We start from the raw sequence: 18,489 nt of genomic DNA, 5'->3' as shown, positions 1-18,489 counted from the left end.
CAACCAAGTTGTCATCAGCCAGGTGTGCTTGCCATCCCTGAATGAGCAGATGTTCTTAGTGTCTCAGCTGCAGCAGTGCTGAGGTTGGCTGTGGAAAGAATGAATGCTTGACTTTGGGAAGGAGTGTTGCTGTGTTCAGCTGAGTGCCACAGACCAACTAATGAGAGAGGTGATATTGAACCAAACTGTGTCTGCAAAAGAGGCTGTCTGCAGTGGGAAAAGAATCTGCAACTCTGCAAACATGAAGGAGATTGGCTTTTGCAAGTGGAAGATCAGCCAGGTGGGAAGTGTTTTGATGTTAACAACAAACGCGTGTTTTTAATGCCACTTTCCTGGTTATAAATTTGTGTGTGTGTGTCATTTCCATAAGCACAACTCTGGTAATGAAACCATTTGGCATGCAGAAGGGAAACAGCTGCTATAAAGAAGTAGATTTGAATTTCCAATGACTCCATAATGAGTAACAGGGAATCAGATGCTCTTCTAACATGAAGAGAAGATGTTTATAATAGTTTGAAGCACTTTGCTTGCTTCCAGAGTGGTGCCTTTAGTACTGCTGAGGCATTGCATTTCACAATTAGCTGGAAGTGAAATTAAATGGAGGCTCAACATAGCACTTAATATAGCACTATATTATCCAGGAGTGCCCTCCTCCATGCTCACGATCCGGCTTTAATCTTTACTCACTAGTAAGAGTGATGTTTCTGCCAGGTAGGAGAGAAAGCTGAATTGCTTGTTGCCTTGTATTATTTATTTTTAAATTGGGGTTAATTTTTATATTTTTATAGTGAAAAGTGCTATTTAAAAAAAAAAAGAGGAAGCCAATAATTAATCACAAGTAGAAAAAGGTAATTAAAACTGAGGGGGAGGGGACATGACAGACACACACACACACACACACACACACACACACACACACACAATTTGGAGACAGTGGATAGAGAAGAAAGTACTCCAAACAGGATACTTTTAATTAAAGGTACAGGAACCCTTAAGAACATCAGTGCTGAAATGCTACAAATAAATCTGAAAATCCACAGAACAATTTGGAATTCAGTGGACTGCAATGTTTTGATAATGGTGTCCTGATTCTCCATAGAAAGTGAGCAAATGATTCAAAAGGTGCGAGTGTTGAAGCGACCTTTGACTCTTGTCTCCTGCAGTTTTAGATGTTTAAGAAACATTTGGGGGAAAGGCAGAATCTCCAGGCTTGAAGCTGAGATAATGCAATTCTGAGTCAAAAGAAGCGGGAGCTCTTGATATTTCCTTGGAGATCTAGGTATTTGTCTTGTGTCAGTCAAACTGGCTTTATGGTGCTCTGTCAAAATTATCCCCTTGTGCAGTAATGAATGCAAAGGCTGCTGCCAGGCCAGCCACTTTGCTCATTTGTAGAACTTGGTGGCTAATCAAACATTTTTTTCCGTCCTGTTTCTTTTTTGATCAGTAAATGTCACAGCGGCTGGATCATGCTGTCCTTTCATATTGGACGTGCCATCCACTCGCAATCTAGAATGTTAATGCGAAGCTTTATTCTGTTATGTTGTTATAATGTCTGGGTGTGCTAATGTTGACCCAATTTCCCTGAGTTGGTGAGGCTCATTTGGCAGCATCAAGAAACAGGAGTCTTTAGTGTCAATGGCTCAGTCCTGCAGAATATTCTGCCCATGGAGATTTAGCAGGCACCTTCTGTTTTTGCCTTCAAACACCAGCTCAAAACTTTTCTATTCTGTCAGGCTTATACAAGCAGTTAAGAATGCAACTTTCCATAATTGGTAGCTGATTTCCAATTTTAAAATTTTACATGCTTTTTATTGTATGGTTTTATATATGGTTGTTGTAAACCACTCTGCTTTATATTTATGATGAATGTTGTTGTTGTTGTTTAGTCGTTTAGTTGTGTCCGACTCTGTGTGACCCCCTGGACCAGAGCACGCCAGGCCCTCCTGTCTTCCACTGCCTCCCGCAGTTTGGTCAGACTCATGCTGGTAGCTTCAAGAACACTGTCCCACCATCTCGTCCTCTGTTGTCCCCTTCTCCTTGTGCCCTCCATCTTTCCCAACATCAGGGTCTTTTCCAGGAAGTCTTCTCTTCTCATGAGGTGGCCAAAGTATTGGAGTCTCAGCTTCAGGATCTGTCCTTCCAGTGAGCACTCAGGGCTGATTTCCTTAAGAATGGATAGGGTTGATCTTCTTGCAGTCCATGGGACTCTCAAGAGTCTCCTCCAGCACCACAATTCAAAAGCATCAATTCTTTGGCAATCAGCCTTCTTTATGGCCCAGCTCTCACTTCCATACATCACTACTGGGAAAACCATAGCTTTAACTATACAGACCTTTGTTGGCAAGGTGGTGTCTCTGCTTTTTAAGATGCTGTCTAGGTTTGTCATTGCTTTCCTCCCAAGAAGCAGGCGTATTTCAATTTCGTGGCTGCTGAATAGCAATATGTAAATATTTTTATAAGTAAATAAATACTTCAGGGGCATAGGGTCCCAGATTCTAGTTTTTACACACAAAATCCTTTTTGGGCTATGGTTCTTTTCTAGAACCTTTGAGGCTTGCATGGAAAAAGCTACTCCAGAATTGAGTGAGATTCAAGTAGCATCCTCTGTTAGGATTATGCATGTGTTTATAGAGAGCAGAGCCATTGTGTGGCAGAAGGAATTCCGTGCTGCCTTTTAGGCAGAATCTGTGAGCGACGTGCAACCTTTTTCTGGTGTTGTCAACCTCCTGGAAGACTGTATTGTGTTCTACCAACGTCTTTGATAAGGGAGAAAAGGCAATAAATTGAGTTGCAGATGACCTACTTCATATGTGGGGTGGGGTCACAGTTTCAGTCCCAGCTTCTTGGGTAGCAGCCCTGGGAAGAATGTGCTCTTGGGATCCCCACCAGTCAGAGAAGACAAGAGAATAGTTAGACCAGGCTTCCTCAACCACAGCCCTCCAGATGTTTTGAGACTACAATTCCCAGCATCCCTGACCACTGGTCCTGCTAGCTAGGGATCATGGGAGTTGTAGGCCAAAAGCATCTGGAGGGCCGAGGTTAAGGAAGCCTGGGTTAGACTCTGCATGAGAGTTACCAGCTAGATTACTGCAATGCATTGTAGGTGGGGCTGCCCTTGAAGACTACTCAGAATCTGCAGCTGGTACAGAATGAGGCAGCCAGAATTCTAGCTGCCACAGGCAAGTGGAACCACATTGCACCTTTTCTAAAAGAGCTGCATTGATTACCTGTTTGCTTGCAAGCTCAATTCTAGGTGCTGCTACTTAACTTTAAAACCTTTTTGTTTGCGCAGAAATTTCAAGTGTTTGCTGCTCTGTTGTTTTTAATTATTTTGGAATGTGTTCTGCTTGATTGTTTTGAGACGTTTTGTATTGTGTTTTGTTTTAGTATCACAGTGAGTCAAACCATTTGTATACTAACCTGGTATCTGTAACGGCAGTTAGAAATACATTTCACGTAAGTTGTCATAAGACAGATTCATAAACCTGAGCAAAAAAGCTTGCTAACTATTTTTGCTAAGGCAAATCCCACCTCTTAGGAGTTAAATTGCTCCTCTCCATCTCTCTTCACCCCACCCCACATTCCTTCCACCTTTCCTCAGATTCTGAGCAGTTAGTTTTCATATCGGCAAGAATGAAGCAGGTGCAGGGCTCCAAAAAGGCTGGCGCTGCTTCTGCAGGGGTCTCTTACTCGGGAGGAGTGATGTTTAGACAAACTTTAAACAAAGAGCACCGTTGATGGGGCTGAGACTCATCTCACTAATAGAAAGATCTGTAAAACAGCAGAAACAAGAAATGCGTAGGTGCTAAAATATAAGGATGAAGTGCCAGAAATTGGTGATTTCTTTAAGCCCAAGTAATTGGTCAGATGCATCCCTTGTTCCTTCCTTGTCAGAATTTTGGAACATGGGACCACCTTCTTTAAAAAGAGGTGTACGTTGCCCCGTAAAGCATCATGCACACTGATCTGGTGCTAAATAAATAAATAGATGTTTATTTCTCCAACTGTGGCTAGTTGTTTCAGATAATAATAATAATAATTATAATTATATATATATATATATATATATATATATATATATATTCTCAAAACCAGGCTCAGAGAGGCTAACATCAAATGTATAACGCATTAACATAAAATCAGGCAATTAGTTAAAATACATCCTAAAATCAAATCAGGGTCAGAATAAAATCCAATCAGATGGCAACCCGCAGATTAGGGTTGGGGACCTTAAATGCTCACCAGGCCCAACTGTTTGTGCTGAACTTATATGGGCCTATGAGAAAAATTGGGAGGCCGCTTTCATGCTAGTTCTTATGAAAGGGGAGGGGGAGTCAGTCTGAACCCCGACCAAAGGCCTGGCGGAACAGCTCCATCTTGCAGGCCCTGCAGAAAGATGCCCTGGTCTCTTGCGACAGAGCGTTCCACCAGGCCGGGACCACGGCCAAAAAGGCCTTGGCCCTGGTCGAGGCCAGTCTAATCTCCTTGAGGCTCGGAACCTCCAAGACATCATTATTTGCGGACCTTAAGGTCCGCCGTGGGGCATACCAGGAGAGGCGGTCCTGTAGGTACGAGGGTCCTAGGCCATATAGGGCTTTAAAGGTACTGGATGATACTGGAAGAATGGAAGCTCAAACTGGCACCATGAGCCGGGCAGTTTTTTGCAGTGACCCATAGATCTTGCTGTGGAATCTTGTCCCTAACATTGTGGGAGTGAGCACCTTTATCCTAGCAGCCTCCCCTTGCTACGTCGCTCCCGGTTTGCCCTCCTTTTTGCCTGGCCAACTTGCCTGGCCACCAGTTGAAGCGCAGGCTTCTAAAACGGTACTTCCTGATATGTAAATAAACATGTACAGACAGAACATGATGGTGGTTAATGCTGAAGTTTTTAATTGCTGTTGGAAATGCCGTTTTTTTTGTTTTTGTTTTAATCTTGCTATCATCTCAAGCAACAGTATTTTATTAGTCACTTCTGCTCATTTTTTGTTTCAGGCCGATGCTTTTAATGTCATCACTTAGAACGGTGATCATTTCTGATATGTTGAGTCAGATACGGGAATCATCCAGAGAGCAGTCACCTTCTGGGGAGAGGATAGGAGAGCCTACAAGACAGGGCGTTTTAGCAGGAAACATTGGAGTTGACATACCATGTTCTTAGTAATTAATCCTGAGCATTTCAGGGCTGAGAAATGCATGTGGAGAGTTCAAGCTGGATGGTGGTTCCTTTCAAACCTTGCGGAGGCAGAAGGCTTCCTTCTGATTGTCTGGAGGGGCCCCGGTTTTTTTCCTAAGTGTGGAATTCCTTGGAAATATATCAGAAGTACCTACCTGTACATTCAGATCAACACCTGAGGACTTGTTCCATGTTTCCATGCCTTAAGAAGTGAAGAAAGGAGGCATTGCGGACAGGGCCTTTTTGTCTGCGGCACCTCCTCCTGCAGGGGGCCCACCCAGCTCAGCCACTGCTCAGCGATTAGCAAAAACATGGTAATTTCGGAATCTTTCTGTTTTTCTGCTGGTGAATTCAAATCAGAGTCTTGCTTTGGGGATAGCATTTTTTCTTCTTAATGCTGTTCGTTTTTTCTTCTTGTTGTATTCAGCCTTTATACAGTGGTGCCTCGCAAGACGAAATTAATCTGTTCCGCGAGTCTCTTTGTCTAGCAGTTTTTTCGTCTTGCGAAGCAAGCCCATTGACGGCTTAGCGGATTAGCGCTATTACCGGCTTAGCGGCTTACCGGATCAGCTGATAAGCGGCTTAGCGGCTTAGAAAAAGGGGGGGAAGGGGGGAACCGCAGGAACTCGCAAGACATTTTCGTCTTGCGAAGCAAGCCCATAGGGAAATTCGTTTTGCGAAGCGCCTCCAAAACGGAAAACCCTTTCGTCTAGCGGGTTTTCCGTCTTGCGAGGCATTCGTCTTGCGGGGCACCACTGTATTATTCTTTATTGTTTATTATTTTTAACATTCTTTGTCAGCTACCTTGGGACCCAAAGTGTGGAAAACTAAATATCACAAATCCATGCATGACTACATTTGTGGGTGGATAGGAGAACTCTGAGCCCTTTATGCATTTGGTCCCGTTTATAATCTTTATGTTGCTTCTGTAATTTAATGACTGCTGAACTGTTATGCAACTATCCTAGCATTCTGTTTTCAGTAATAGTTAGCTGGATGCCACATAAGTAAGGTGTTGAAGGAGCTGCTCATCCCTTGTACACCTCCCAGCACCTGGTAATTGGGCACACTCTGCTTCTAAACTCTGAGACTTCATGTAGTAACTGGGAGTCATAGCCATTGGCATACCTATTTGCATGAATTTGTAGGATAATCTGCTTTTAAGGCATTCCCATTTCACACCCTAAGAATGGGAAGCCTCCACACATAGGGCACTTGCATTGGAGGTCCAGCGCCGAGGGCCTTCTGGCAGTTCCCTTGCTTTGAGAAGCCAAGTTACAGGGAACCAGGCAGTTTGAGATACTGCCTGGAGCAGTTATGTACTTTCGGCAAACCAAGAGCTGGAAGAGTCTAGTAACAGAATTCAGAAATGGCAGAGGAGTGGACAGACTGAACACACTGATGTAGGAGGCCTGGGATGATGATGATGGTAATTTATTATTATTATTATTATTATTATTATTATTATTATTATTATTATTATTGCCATCATTCTGCCCGGATACCAAGGTCCAGTGCCGAGGGCCTTCTGGCGGTTCCCTCGTTGCGAGAAGCCAAGTTACAGGGAGCCAGGCGGAGGGCCTTCTCGGTGGTGGCACCCGCCCTGTGGAACGCCCTCCCACCAGATGTCAAAGAGAAAAACAACTACCAGACTTTTAGAAGACACCTGAAGGCAGCCCTGTTTAGGGAAGCTTTTAAAGTTTGACGGACTACATTGGTACCTCAGGTTAAAAACTTAATTCATTCTGGAGGTCCGTTCTTAACCTGAAACTGTTCTTAACCTGAGATACCACTTTAGCTAATGGGGCCTCCTGCTGCTGCTGCACGATTTCTGTTCTCATCCTGAAGCAAAGTTCTTAACCCAAGGTACTATTTCTGGGTTAGCGGAGTCTGTGACCTGAAGTGTATGTAACCTGAAGTGTCTGTAACCCGAGGTACCACTGTATTTTATTTTAATATTTTGTTGGCAGCCGCCCAGAGTGGCTGGGGAAATCCAGCCAGATGGGCACAGGGCATAAATAATAAGTTGTTGTTGTTGTTGTTGGCATAAATAATAAATTGTTGTTGTTGTTGTTGTTGTTGTTGTTGGCATAAATAAAAAATTGTTGTTGTTGTTGTTGTTGGCATAAATAATAAATTGTTGTTGTTGTTGTTGTTGTTGTTGTTGTTGTTATATTGGAGCAGCTGATTGGACTACTTGATTCAGCCTTCCACCTTCCTGCACCTGTTGTTTGCCCTTGAGCATCAGTTGTGGTCTTCTTGATCTAGGGCCAGTTTTGGAACCAGGAACTCGCAGCATCTCAAGAACACCTGAGCAGAGTACAGCTCATGGTAGGGGTCACTTTAACAGTGGAGGGCGGGGTGCAGGGGCTCCACTCAGATGTGAACATTTAAGAGGCGTTCATGGGCGCTTCTGGGGAACCAATTGCTGGTTGAGTGGTGAGAGCTGGTTGCTGTTCATAGGTAGCAGCCGTAGGGCCATACATGCCTTTGGGACCCCTTTATCTTGTGCTGGTGGCTGTCAACATGCAGCCATCATCTGTGCTTCATAAAAATCTAGCCAAGGGCAAATGGTTTGCCTCTATGGTGGCCAATAGCAAAACTACTATTAGTTTGAGTGAAGCCCAATGGCAGTTTTTATCTTTCTGTACCTTAGTTTTTTTTCAGTATGTAATGGTGAAGTTTCTTTTCTTGCCTCCTGCTTAGATAATTTCTTTAAAGGAGGGCTCCAGTCTTGGGTTGTATCCTGGCGTCATTTCTACAGGCAGCTTTCTGTGTAAACTTTATTGTCAAAGGAGGAGGCAGAAGCTTATCTCCAATTTTAGCATTGGGGAAAATCTCTTACCTTAGAACTTGGTGCTCAGATGGGAGATAAAAGATCTTGGTGCCTGATAATCCTGTGATGTCAGGTGACTGACAGGTGGGTGTCCTTTGACCAAAATGGCCTGTGAGCCAAAAGTTCCCCACCCTTTTAAACTGTAAAGCAGGGGTGGAGAACCTTAGGCTGGAGAGCCAAATGTGGCCCTCCAAGCCTCTCTCTTTGGCCCTCAAGACTCTCCCCAGGCCACACACCCTCCTTGAATGCACCCTTAAGCATTTTTGCAAGACTGGAATGCATCCTTGAACTCCTTGTGCTTCTTGTTTCCTGGAGGATGGAGAGAAGTGTGTGAGCATTGGCAGGAAGGAGCCTACTGTACAAAGATAAAATTCACACTCTTTGCTCTGCCCACTTTCACTTCTGCCCCTGGCCACCACCAGACTGAAAAAAGGGTTCCTACCGTTTCTGTAGAGCATTGCAAATAAAAAAGGCACGAGGTAGATTCTGGATCTTCAGTTGCTGGAGAAGGGAGCTGGTGGCTGGAGACATTTTGGTAGCTGAAGTAGAAAATCTAAATGACATCTCCTTCCCAATGGTAGTTAAACATAGTAATAACTAAACAGGCATTTTGCTGCCTTTTAACGCTGCTGCAAGGTCTATGGTCCAAGTAAGCTGCTCCACCTGTTAGATTTCTGTGTGTTGCCACTGTGCAGTGCTTGGAGTCGCAAGACTCTGTTTACATTCCTGAGATTCCAGACTGTTGGAAGTCTCACGGAAGACAGGAGACGGATGTGATGTTGCCGGTTTCCTATTCCTTTGTTTTTCAGTTGCTCTCTGCTTTCACAGAGAGAGCATGCATATTTCTTTTCTGTCTGCGTAACTAGAAATAAAACTCTATGCAATGTAGCACATATTTTCTCGCCCTTCCCTGCTGCTGGATATTCTGTGTAATGAGGGAACGAGCCTGGAGCCTTATCAGAGGCTCAGGTCGTTAATCATCGTTGGAGGCGATTCCGAAGGACTTGACCGGAGGATGAGCTTTTCAAGCTCGGTCGTAGTTGGATGGTAGGACCAAACACTGCCTGGTGATAGATACCAGCTTCAGAATGTCCGTGTTATGTATACCCTCAATCCATAACATGTGAAATGCCCTTTGGACGGCACATTTGCTTGGAGTGCATTGTGTGGATCTGATCAATGTGCTTTTCAGTGCAAGGCGTGCTTCATCTGCGCTGGGTCACTATTTGTGCTCCAGAGTTGGGGTCTCTCACTTGGTGTCCTGTCTCCTTTTGCAAGAATTTCTTCCTGAGTGCCAGCTGAGAACTTGCAGTTAGGTACTTGCACATTCAGCCTGGGCTTCCTGGTGCCTGTTTGCATGTGTGGCATGGCTCGACCTGCCATTGAAGCACAGGTATGTGCAGGCAGGCTTTGAGAAAACATTTGGAAGTTGGTGAATCAACATCTTCATGGCTCCACTAATGTGGGAAGCTTCCATGCGAATGCCCCTTGATGGAAGCTTTATTCTTTGGTTCTGGGTCGGTGCGTCTTCTGATCCTTGAAAGAGATTCTGCTGACTGTACACCCCACATATTGTCTGACAGCAGTGCCAGTAGCTCCATCTGTCAGCCTCTCCATCAAGCTTAGCCTGGGGGAAGATAAGAGCAACTGTGCTTAGAGGATTGTGGGAAGTTGTTTTTGATTCTAATCTGGAGCCAGCTGTTAGCATTTGGGGCCCAATAAGGTAGTGCCTTAGGAACTGCCAGTCAAGGTTCAGCGTCCAGTTCCGTGGAAGGAAGCCTGCATTGCACAGTTGCTGGAATGGGTTGCGTGGAACAGGTGAGAAGAGAACACAAGCAGAATTTGGCATGGTAGCCCGTCCAGTAACAGATGGGTCTCTGAAATCTTGCCCTTTCCTGACGACGCCCCCAGGCAGCGGAGTGTGCTTGTTTTCCTTGGCCGTTATTGATGTGGCTGGCTTGACGTGGACTGTTGACCGTTTCCTCTTAATGGGAGGTCAAAAACAGAAAATTCCACTTACAAAATCAAGTCGGGGCCCAGCCCTTTCTGGCTCAGTGGAGTGGTTTGCTTAATGATTCATGCGTTGCCTTGCTGCGCCAACAGGTGGTTTCAGTATTTAGGAATCTGCAAAAGTAGAAGAGACACTTGACGTTCCAAGTATGGAGCTAAGCGACTAATAGGGTCTTTGAAAGAGGATAGATATAGATATAAACGAGTCCTTTTGGATGGCTCTTAATCATCTCTAATTGAGGACGGTTTATGTTTGCTTAGAGGGGAGGCATCAGATTGACAGAAACCAGAACAATAAATAAAAGCTGCCCAGGAAATATTTGTTCTAGCATCTGACGCTTGCTTGAGCAGCAGCTCCCTAATCTGGCTTCTAATTACCTGTGGATTTGCTTCTGGAACTAACCCAGGATGTATCCTTCAGGCTATAGGTTTGGAGGTAAGCTTCAGTTTCAAGGATCCCAGGAGTTGGCAAAGGGTCATAGGGGTCAGTTCTGGAGTCCACGGTTGTTGTTGTTGTTGAGTCATGTCTGACTCTTTGTGACCCCATGGACCAGAGCCTGCCAGGCACTCCTGTCTTCCACTGCCTCCCGCAGTTTGGTCAAACTCCTGCTGGTAGCTTCGAGAACCCTGTCCCACCATCTCGTCCTCTGTCGTCCCCTTCTCCTTGTGCCCTCCATCTTTCCCAACATCAGAGTCTTTTCCAGGGAGTCTTCTCTTCTCATGAGGTGGCCAAAGTCTTGGAGCCTCAGCTTCAGGATCTGTCCTTCCAGTGAGCACTCAGGGCTGATTTCCTTCAGAATGGAAATCGGTCCACAGTAACTTCAGGTAAATCAGTTGGGTAGACCATCCTTCAATTGTAACACCTTGCAGGCTTCAGCAACTGCTTCTCCCTGTGCCAGAATGGAGGTGGTTTCAGCAGAATGGGCTGGAGTAGCTTATCCAGAAGAGGATTCCTCTTCTCACTGATGTGTCTCAATCATTCACTTCTTACTCAGCTCCTGAGAGACTCTGCGTATAGAGGGAAACAAATCGGAAGAGCTGGAAAGAAAGCTAGGTCATTCTGGTCTGTTTCCCTCTATCCTGGGGAAATCCAGCCAGATGGGTGAGGTAATAATAATAATAATAATAATAATAATAATAATAATAATAATTTATTATTTATACCCCGCCCATCTGGCTGAGTTTCCCCAGCCACTCTGGGCGGCTCCCAATCAGTATTAAAAACAATACAGCATTACATATTAAAAACATCCCTGAACAGGGCTGCCTTAAGATGTCTTCTGAACGTCAGGTAATTCTTTATCTCTTTGACATCTGATGGGAGGGCGTTCCACAGGGCGGGCGCCACTACCGAGAAGGCCCTCTGTCTGGTTCCCTGTAGCCTCACTTCTCGCAATGAGGGAACCGCCAGAAGGCCCTCGGCGCTGGATCTCAGTGTCCGGGCTGAACGATGGGGGTGGAGACGCTCCTTCAGGTATACAGGACCGAGGCCGTTTAGGGCTTTAAAGGTCAGCACCAACACTATTATTATTATTATTAATAATAATAATAATAATAATAATAATAATTTATTTATACCCTGCCCATCTGGGCGGCTTCCAACAAAATGTTAAAATAAAATATTCTATTAGACATTAAAAGCTTCCCTAAACAGGGCTGCCTTCAGATGTCTTCTAAAAGTCTGGTAGTTGTTTTTCTCTTTGACATCTGGTGGGAGGGCGTTCCACAGGGCGGGTGCCACCACCGAGAAGGCCCTCCGCCTGGTTCCCTGTAACTTGGCTTCTTGCAACGAGGGAACCGCCAGAAGGCCCTCGGCACTGGACCTTGGTATCCGGGCAGAATGATGGCAATAATAATAATAATAATAATAATAATAATAATAATAATAAATTACCATCATCATCATCCCAGGCCTCCTACATCAGTGTGTTCAGTCTGTCCACTCCTCTGCCATTTCTGAATTCTGTTACTAGACTCTTCCAGCTCTTGGTTTGCCGAAAGTACATAACTGCTCCAGGCAGTATCTCAAAACAGTTCAGGATTTCTTTATTTAGTTTCAATTCTACAACTCCTCTTGCTTCATCAGTGGCCGTTCATGTCCCACCCCCCAAAAAAGCATGCATGGTTTGGGACTCCCACTAATTGCCATTTCCTATGAGCAAGCGGAATAGAATGTGCACAATCCCACGTCTCAGGAATCTGTCTTCTGGTAACTGAGAAGAGGGCAGAGGATGTGGAGCAAAGGCGGCAAGTACAGGGATGGTCCGTGTGTACAACTGCAGATTACCGCTCTCTCCCCACCACTGCCTGGAGCAAGTATCACCTTTAGAGCTGGGAGACATATTTGGAGCTCTAGGGGTCGAATCATTTTTCCAACTACACCATCAAAGCTATTTTTAGGATAGTTTAAATTGTTTTTGGCTTGTCAGCCTTGGCAAGGTCCGTTGCAAAATAAACTGGATTTACAATTAAAAAGAAGCCCTGAACATATTACATCTCGAGTCTGGATGGAGCCAAATATTTCAGCTAAGCCTGCAGTTCTGTCTTTTGCTTTATTGGACATTCAGACGATTTCGCCAAGGTCACCATCTTCTTTCTTATCATCTCCCTGAATGGGATTTGAGGGGGTGGGAGGGTATATATATCTAGTTTGTGGCCCTGATCCTGGAAAACATTCCCTTTGAACAAAGTGCCTAGCTTTCATTAACAGCATTTCAAGTCTTTTGTGAATGGTTTCCTGGCTAGTGTGAGCAGGCCAAGAGTTTTCATATTGGCATAATAATTTCTGGTGTAAATTTAATTTTTTTTGAAGCAGAGCCAAAGCTGGCTATAAATAAAGAGTGGTTTAAGCAAATTGGAGAGCCCTGGAGGAAATGGTTGAAAAACAAACTAAAATCAAGCCTGTAATGAATGCATAGCTCTTGTACCCAGAGCAGATGAGTTTTGCAGCCCTTGGTTTTGAAAAGGCCAAGTCTGTTCCCCCTCCTCCCCATTACGTTTGTTTTGGCATCATTTTAGTCTCAAGTACGCCACAGAAGAGAAATAAAATTATATCAGTGGTCATCGGCTCAGCTGCTGGTTCTTGAACAGCAGTTTTCTCATTTTTATGGTTCTTCTCTCCCTTTTAAATCAGGACAGGTGACCAAGGTTTCCAAAGCTTGCACAGGTGGGAATTATCTATTGGGGGTGATAATACTACTAAAAAGATTTCTGGCTTTGAACAAACACCTTCATCTTGCTAAAAGTGATTCATACGTTAGCAAACCACATGCAAAGAATCATTTCAAACCGACTATAGGTGATTGAAAATGACAACATTTGGCCCAGTCCTTTTCAGACTGACAAATCCATCTTAGGACAAGTGGCTCTGTTAACTTTTTAGTAACAAGCAGAAACCGCTTACCTCCTTCCAGTGAAATCAATGGGACTGACTTCCAAGTTAAACACTTCTAGGATTAGGGATTTGTGCATGTTTACTCAAAAGTAAACCCCATTACGTTCCGTGAGGTGTACTCCTTAGGACTGCAGTCTTAGCCTCACAAGTGTCTTCCTGGCAAGGTGTTTGCTTCATCTTCCTCTGAAAATTACAAGCAGTGGAGAAGTGTTAATGAGGAAATGGCATCTCAAGGGTGTCACACTTTTATTCCTCAAAAGAACTGACCTTTAAAATCTTCGTTTAAGGACAGCTGTAACTAGAGACCTAGGGCGGAACACGAGTGGAATTTTGGCCTAAAAAGGCTTCCTTAGGCGCTATTAGTGAATGTACTTTGCTAAGGTTCTAGCTTGCTATTTGAGGAGCTCCTTTTCCATCTCCCTTTGCCTAGCTCACTTGCTGGTGATCTAAGACCATTTGATCTATAGCACTTCTTCCTTTGCTTGTTCTTGTACCTCTTTCCTGCAAGTACCACACAGAGATCTGGATTAAATGCTTTTGTTTGGTTCGCTGAGGAGCGGAGTGGGGAGGTTGAGGGCTCTTGATGCTCCTCTCTCCTTCAAACATAAGAGGAGCATTGCTGGATCAGAGCAAAGGTCCACCTAACCCACCATCTTATTTCCCATAGCAGCCAACCAGCTACGTTTAGACAACGGCAAGTTGGTGGCCCCAAACCGTTTCCATACTGCCTTTCATTCTATTTGGGATTTCAGTGTGGTGTACAATCATTTGTGCCACAATACAAATACAGTAATAATATAACAGATAAAAGCATTAAAAGAGCATGTGACATTAGAAACACCTGGGCAGGAAAGACTGTTTTTGCCTGGCAAAAGGAGAAGACATTCCATAACTGGGCACCACGGCTAAGAAACTGTTTTGCTGCCCAAAGTCATTGTGCTAGCGCAGTTTTTCCCAGATTTGTCTCTCCAGCTGTTTTTGGACTACAATTCCCATCATCCCCACCACTGGTCCTGTTAGCTAGGGATGATGGAAATTGTAGTCTAAAAACAGATGATGACCCAAGTTTGGGAAACCCTGTGCTAGTGGAAGCAGTGCAGAGTTTTGAGGGGGCACAAAGTGGGTGTCTTCAGTACAGCCTGGCACGCATCTCGTGGTGTTAGTTCCTCCCAACCAATGCCGGGAGGGGAACAGTGGGCCACACCACATCGCGGGTACCAGTGTGTGGGTGCCTGCTTTGTGCCCGCCAAGTTCTGCATTGGCTGGCCAGGCTCCCCACTGTGTGGGCAGGTGGCACAGTGCGTGATTGTTGTTTTCTTCCCGCACCAGCATCGCCCTCCCCAGATCCCAGCTTTGCAAGGCTGCTCGGGGAGGGCAGTGTGGGGATGCAGCAGCTGTGTGCCCTTTGATTCCAGTGGCGGGGTGGGTGGGGCTGGTTTATTCTCCGCCCCTCGCCCTGCCCCAGGCGGCGAGGAGACACATTCCACCACTGCAGTAAATAGATGCCAACTGCGTACACAATATTAGGCAAGCGTGGCAGCTTCAAAGTTTTCAGTTTTGTTTAAAACAAGCATGTTAAATTAAGTTGCTCTATAGGGCAGGAGGGACACGGGTGGCGCTGTGGGTTAAACCACAGAGCCTAGGACTTGCTGATCAGAAGGTCGGCGGTTGCTCAGTCCCAGCTCCTGCCAACCTACCAACCTAGCAGTTCGAAAGCACGCCAGTGCAAGTAGATAAATAGGTACCACTCTGGCGGGAAGGTAATTGGCGTTTCCGTGCGCTGCTCTGGTTCGCCAGAAGCGGCTTAGTCATGCTGGCCACATGACCCAGAAGCTGTACGCTGGCTCCCTCAGCCAATAAAGCGAGATGAGCGCCGCAACCCCAGAGTCGTCCACGACTGGACCTAATGGTCAGCGGTCCCTTTACCTATAGGGCAGGAAGGGGGAGCCTGTGGTCCACTAGATGTTCTTGGACCAACTGAGCACTAGCCATCCTGACAGGGACTGATGGGAGGTGGGAGTCCAAGAGCATCTGAAGACCAGAGATTCCCCACCCCTGTTCTAGGACATCAGAAAAGTTTCCAGTGCAAACTGAAAATCTTCTAATTTGCATAGGATTCAAAATTGTCCAGAAAACCGTCATCCCAGGTGAAAAACCTGAACGGGCGCATTCCATCCTGCAGCAGCTTCGCTAAGCGCTACCTTTATCAGAGCAATATTCAACAATGAAGGAGAGAGGCTTCCTTCCTCTTGTTTCCCCAAGCAACCCCCCAAGAAAAATTATTCAGGGGGCTTCTCTAAAACTCCAAAGCAGATGGTGGCACATGGGAAGAGGTTAGCATAGTGAAGACGGACCTACCGCTTGTCTGGCTAGCCTTGGTGCATCTGTGTGTTGGGACAACCACTTTTCAGAAAGTCCTGCTAAAGGTTAGCAAAGCTGAGAAGACATCATATTATGTGGCAAACTTTTTGCATGAAAGCTGGTCGAAGGTTGGGCCATGGTGTCACGTGGCTGTTGAAAGAGAGAGGAAGCTACTAGAAAGCACCTGCCTCACATCTCCTCTGCTGGATCACCTGAGCTCTGATCTGCTCTGGGCCAACCACGCAATATCTTGATTTTACCCATTTTACTCTGCTTTGTCCCTGAGCCTTGTTCCTTGTTTGCTCCTCAGGTGTGAACTGACTCAACATGAGTGGCCTCGGGAACAGTTCAACAGACCCGGCAAACCCAGATTCCCAGAAGAGGAAGGGGTCTCCGTGTAACACCCTAGCCCAGAGGTGAGTAAGGACTTTGCACATTTGTTCCGTCCAGGGGTGGGGAGCGTCTTCCGTCGTTCTAACACTCTCATTCCTCACAAGCAGATGGGAGCAGATTTCATCAACTCAAATAGTTCACACTTCCCACCAGGGCTCGGGTGTTTGAGAGTAGCTACTGTGCAAGATGGAGCTCAACTTCCCATCTGCTCCTCTTCACTCCTTGGGAGCAACTGTTGGCTTGTTGCTGAATCTGTTTTAACTTGATGATTAATTCGGGCTTTTAGTTCAGTCCACGTGCTACAGTTGTTTCGATTGCAAAACGAGAGAGAATCCTAAAGTCTCACTGGGAATTAAAAACTTGGAGGAGAAATATTGACCACCCGCCAGACTAAGTAGTATAATGTTCTCTTTTTTCATCCAGAGATGGCAGTCTTTCTTCCGCCATGAACAGGTAAAGGAAACCTTTTACTGCTCAGTTCTCGCCCAAGGGCCAGGTTTTAACTACGACTGCCACGTTTAGTTAATTCATCCATTAGATTACCGTATTTTTCCTTCTATAACACGCAGATTTTTTCTCCTAAAAAGGAAGGGGAAATGTCTGTTCGTGTTATAGAGCGAATGTGTGGTCCCTGGAGCCGAAAAATCAGGCAAAAATCAAATCGCAGCGCTTCACGGAAAAGGGAAAACTGAAAAGAGGAAGCGGCTGCTTTCCTGCATTCTGCCTCAGGGTCTTACTGCCCACCCTCCTCTGTTTCCTTGCTGTGTTTGCTGAAACGGAACAAAGAGCAGGGAAAGCCCCTCCCTTCCAGGCAAGCTCCGGTGCTGCTGGGGGAGAGGGAGAGAGAGGGGGGAAGGGAGAGAGAGAGGGGGGGAAGGGGAGGGAGAGAGAGAGGGGGGAGGGAGAGAGAGGGGGGGAGGGAGGGAGAGAGAGAGAGAGAGAGAGAGAGAGAGAGAGAGAGAGAGATTTGGGTGGGGGGAAACTTTTGCCTTTCTTTCCTCCCTCCCGTTAAATCCCTCTCCTGTATTCTTAGCCAGCTGCTTCTCTGCACACCCCTCTCATGTCCCTTCTTTGTTTTTCCTTCGCTCCCCATTTAAAATGTGGTTACAAAGCATAGATCCACATGGATCCTCAGGATCTTTGCATTAGGTCACCCCAAATTCACCATCAGATCACATAGCATGTCCATGGCTACAGCCTGCCCCCCCAAAATCACGCACCCACTGTTGCCTGGGGCTGCAATGGTGCAAAAACGTGGTTAAAAAGCATGGATCCACAGGGATTCTCAGGATCTTTGCATTGGGTCACCCCAAATTCACCATCAGAGCACATAGCATGTCCATGGCTACAGCCGGCCCCCCAAAAATCACACACCCACTGTTGCCTGGGGCTGCAATGGTACAAAAAACGTGGTTACAAAGCATGGATCCACAGGGATTCTCAGGATCTTTGCATTGGGTCACCCCAAATTCACCATCAGATCACATGTCTGTGGCCACAGCATGAAGCCCAAAAATGATACATCCACTGTTTCATTCAGAATGTTTTTTCCCTTGTTTTCCTCCTCTAAAAACGATGTGCGTGTTATGGTCAGGTGCGTGTTATAGAGCGAAAAATACGGTAAACATCAGAATGTAATTATTTGTTCAGTTAACTATCCCTTCCCCATTAACTGACCAGCAAATTTTGTTAAATACAAGAAGTTAGTGCCAGCCACCTGTGGTATCTCAAAAGCAGCCATGTTTCCAAAATTCTCCCCCTCGGAATTTCCCAGCTGAATCTTGGACTTTAGCTTAATAGCTTCCCTTCCAGATTAGCAATGATGTGTCCAGAATCCAGATGCCTCTGGGGTTGGATTTACAGGATTTGCACAGAGCAAACAGACCCAGTTGTTTTCTTCCTTTACTCCTATCCTTTCCATTCCCCTGGTTTGTCATTAAGCGCAGAATCTGGCTGTCACGATTAATGTCTTCCTTCTTCAACTTTGTAAGGGCGTTGCATGCTCATGTAGGCCTCAGTTTTTTCTAACTTGGCCACCCCACAGCTGTACTATAAGGTAGAAATGGGGTGGCCTTGCTCTGGTGGGAGGGATCAAAATGTAATTATTATTATTATTATTATTATTATTATTATTATTATTATTATTTATACCCCGCCCATCTGGCTGAGTTTCCCCAGCCACTCTGGGCGGCTCCCAATCGAGTGTTAAAAACAATACAGCATTAAATATTAAAAACTTCCCTAAACAGGGCTGCCTTCAGATGTCTTTTAAAGATAGGATAGCTGCTTATTTCCTTCACATCTGAAGGGAAGGCATTCCAC

General features: G+C 45.4%; 1 protein-coding gene and 1 long non-coding RNA gene across 7 annotated transcripts in view; both read left to right on the top strand.

The window, feature by feature from the left end:
- Nucleotides 1-18,489, top strand: part of LOC309338155 — a 309,599-nt gene that overhangs the window by 101,942 nt on the left and 189,168 nt on the right. The window lies entirely within an intron of this gene.
- NCOA1 (nuclear receptor coactivator 1) overlaps nucleotides 1-18,489 on the top strand; it is a 304,047-nt gene that overhangs the window by 182,040 nt on the left and 103,518 nt on the right. For all 6 annotated transcript variants that reach the window (XR_014154526.1, XM_081854455.1, XM_081854456.1 and 3 more), the window contains one exon: nucleotides 16,085-16,190. Coding sequence is in view for 5 of the 6 variants with exons in the window: in XM_081854455.1 (XP_081710581.1) it covers nucleotides 16,102-16,190 (89 nt within the window). In the remaining variant the exon portion in view is untranslated. The remainder of the gene's footprint in view (nucleotides 1-16,084; nucleotides 16,191-18,489) is intronic.

Source organism: Podarcis erhardii, assembly GCF_964252035.2.
Source record: "Podarcis erhardii genome assembly, chromosome: 3".
In the NCBI taxonomy this organism is placed as follows: Eukaryota; Metazoa; Chordata; class Lepidosauria; order Squamata; family Lacertidae; genus Podarcis; species Podarcis erhardii.
This window is presented reverse-complemented; position numbering and strand designations above follow the sequence as displayed.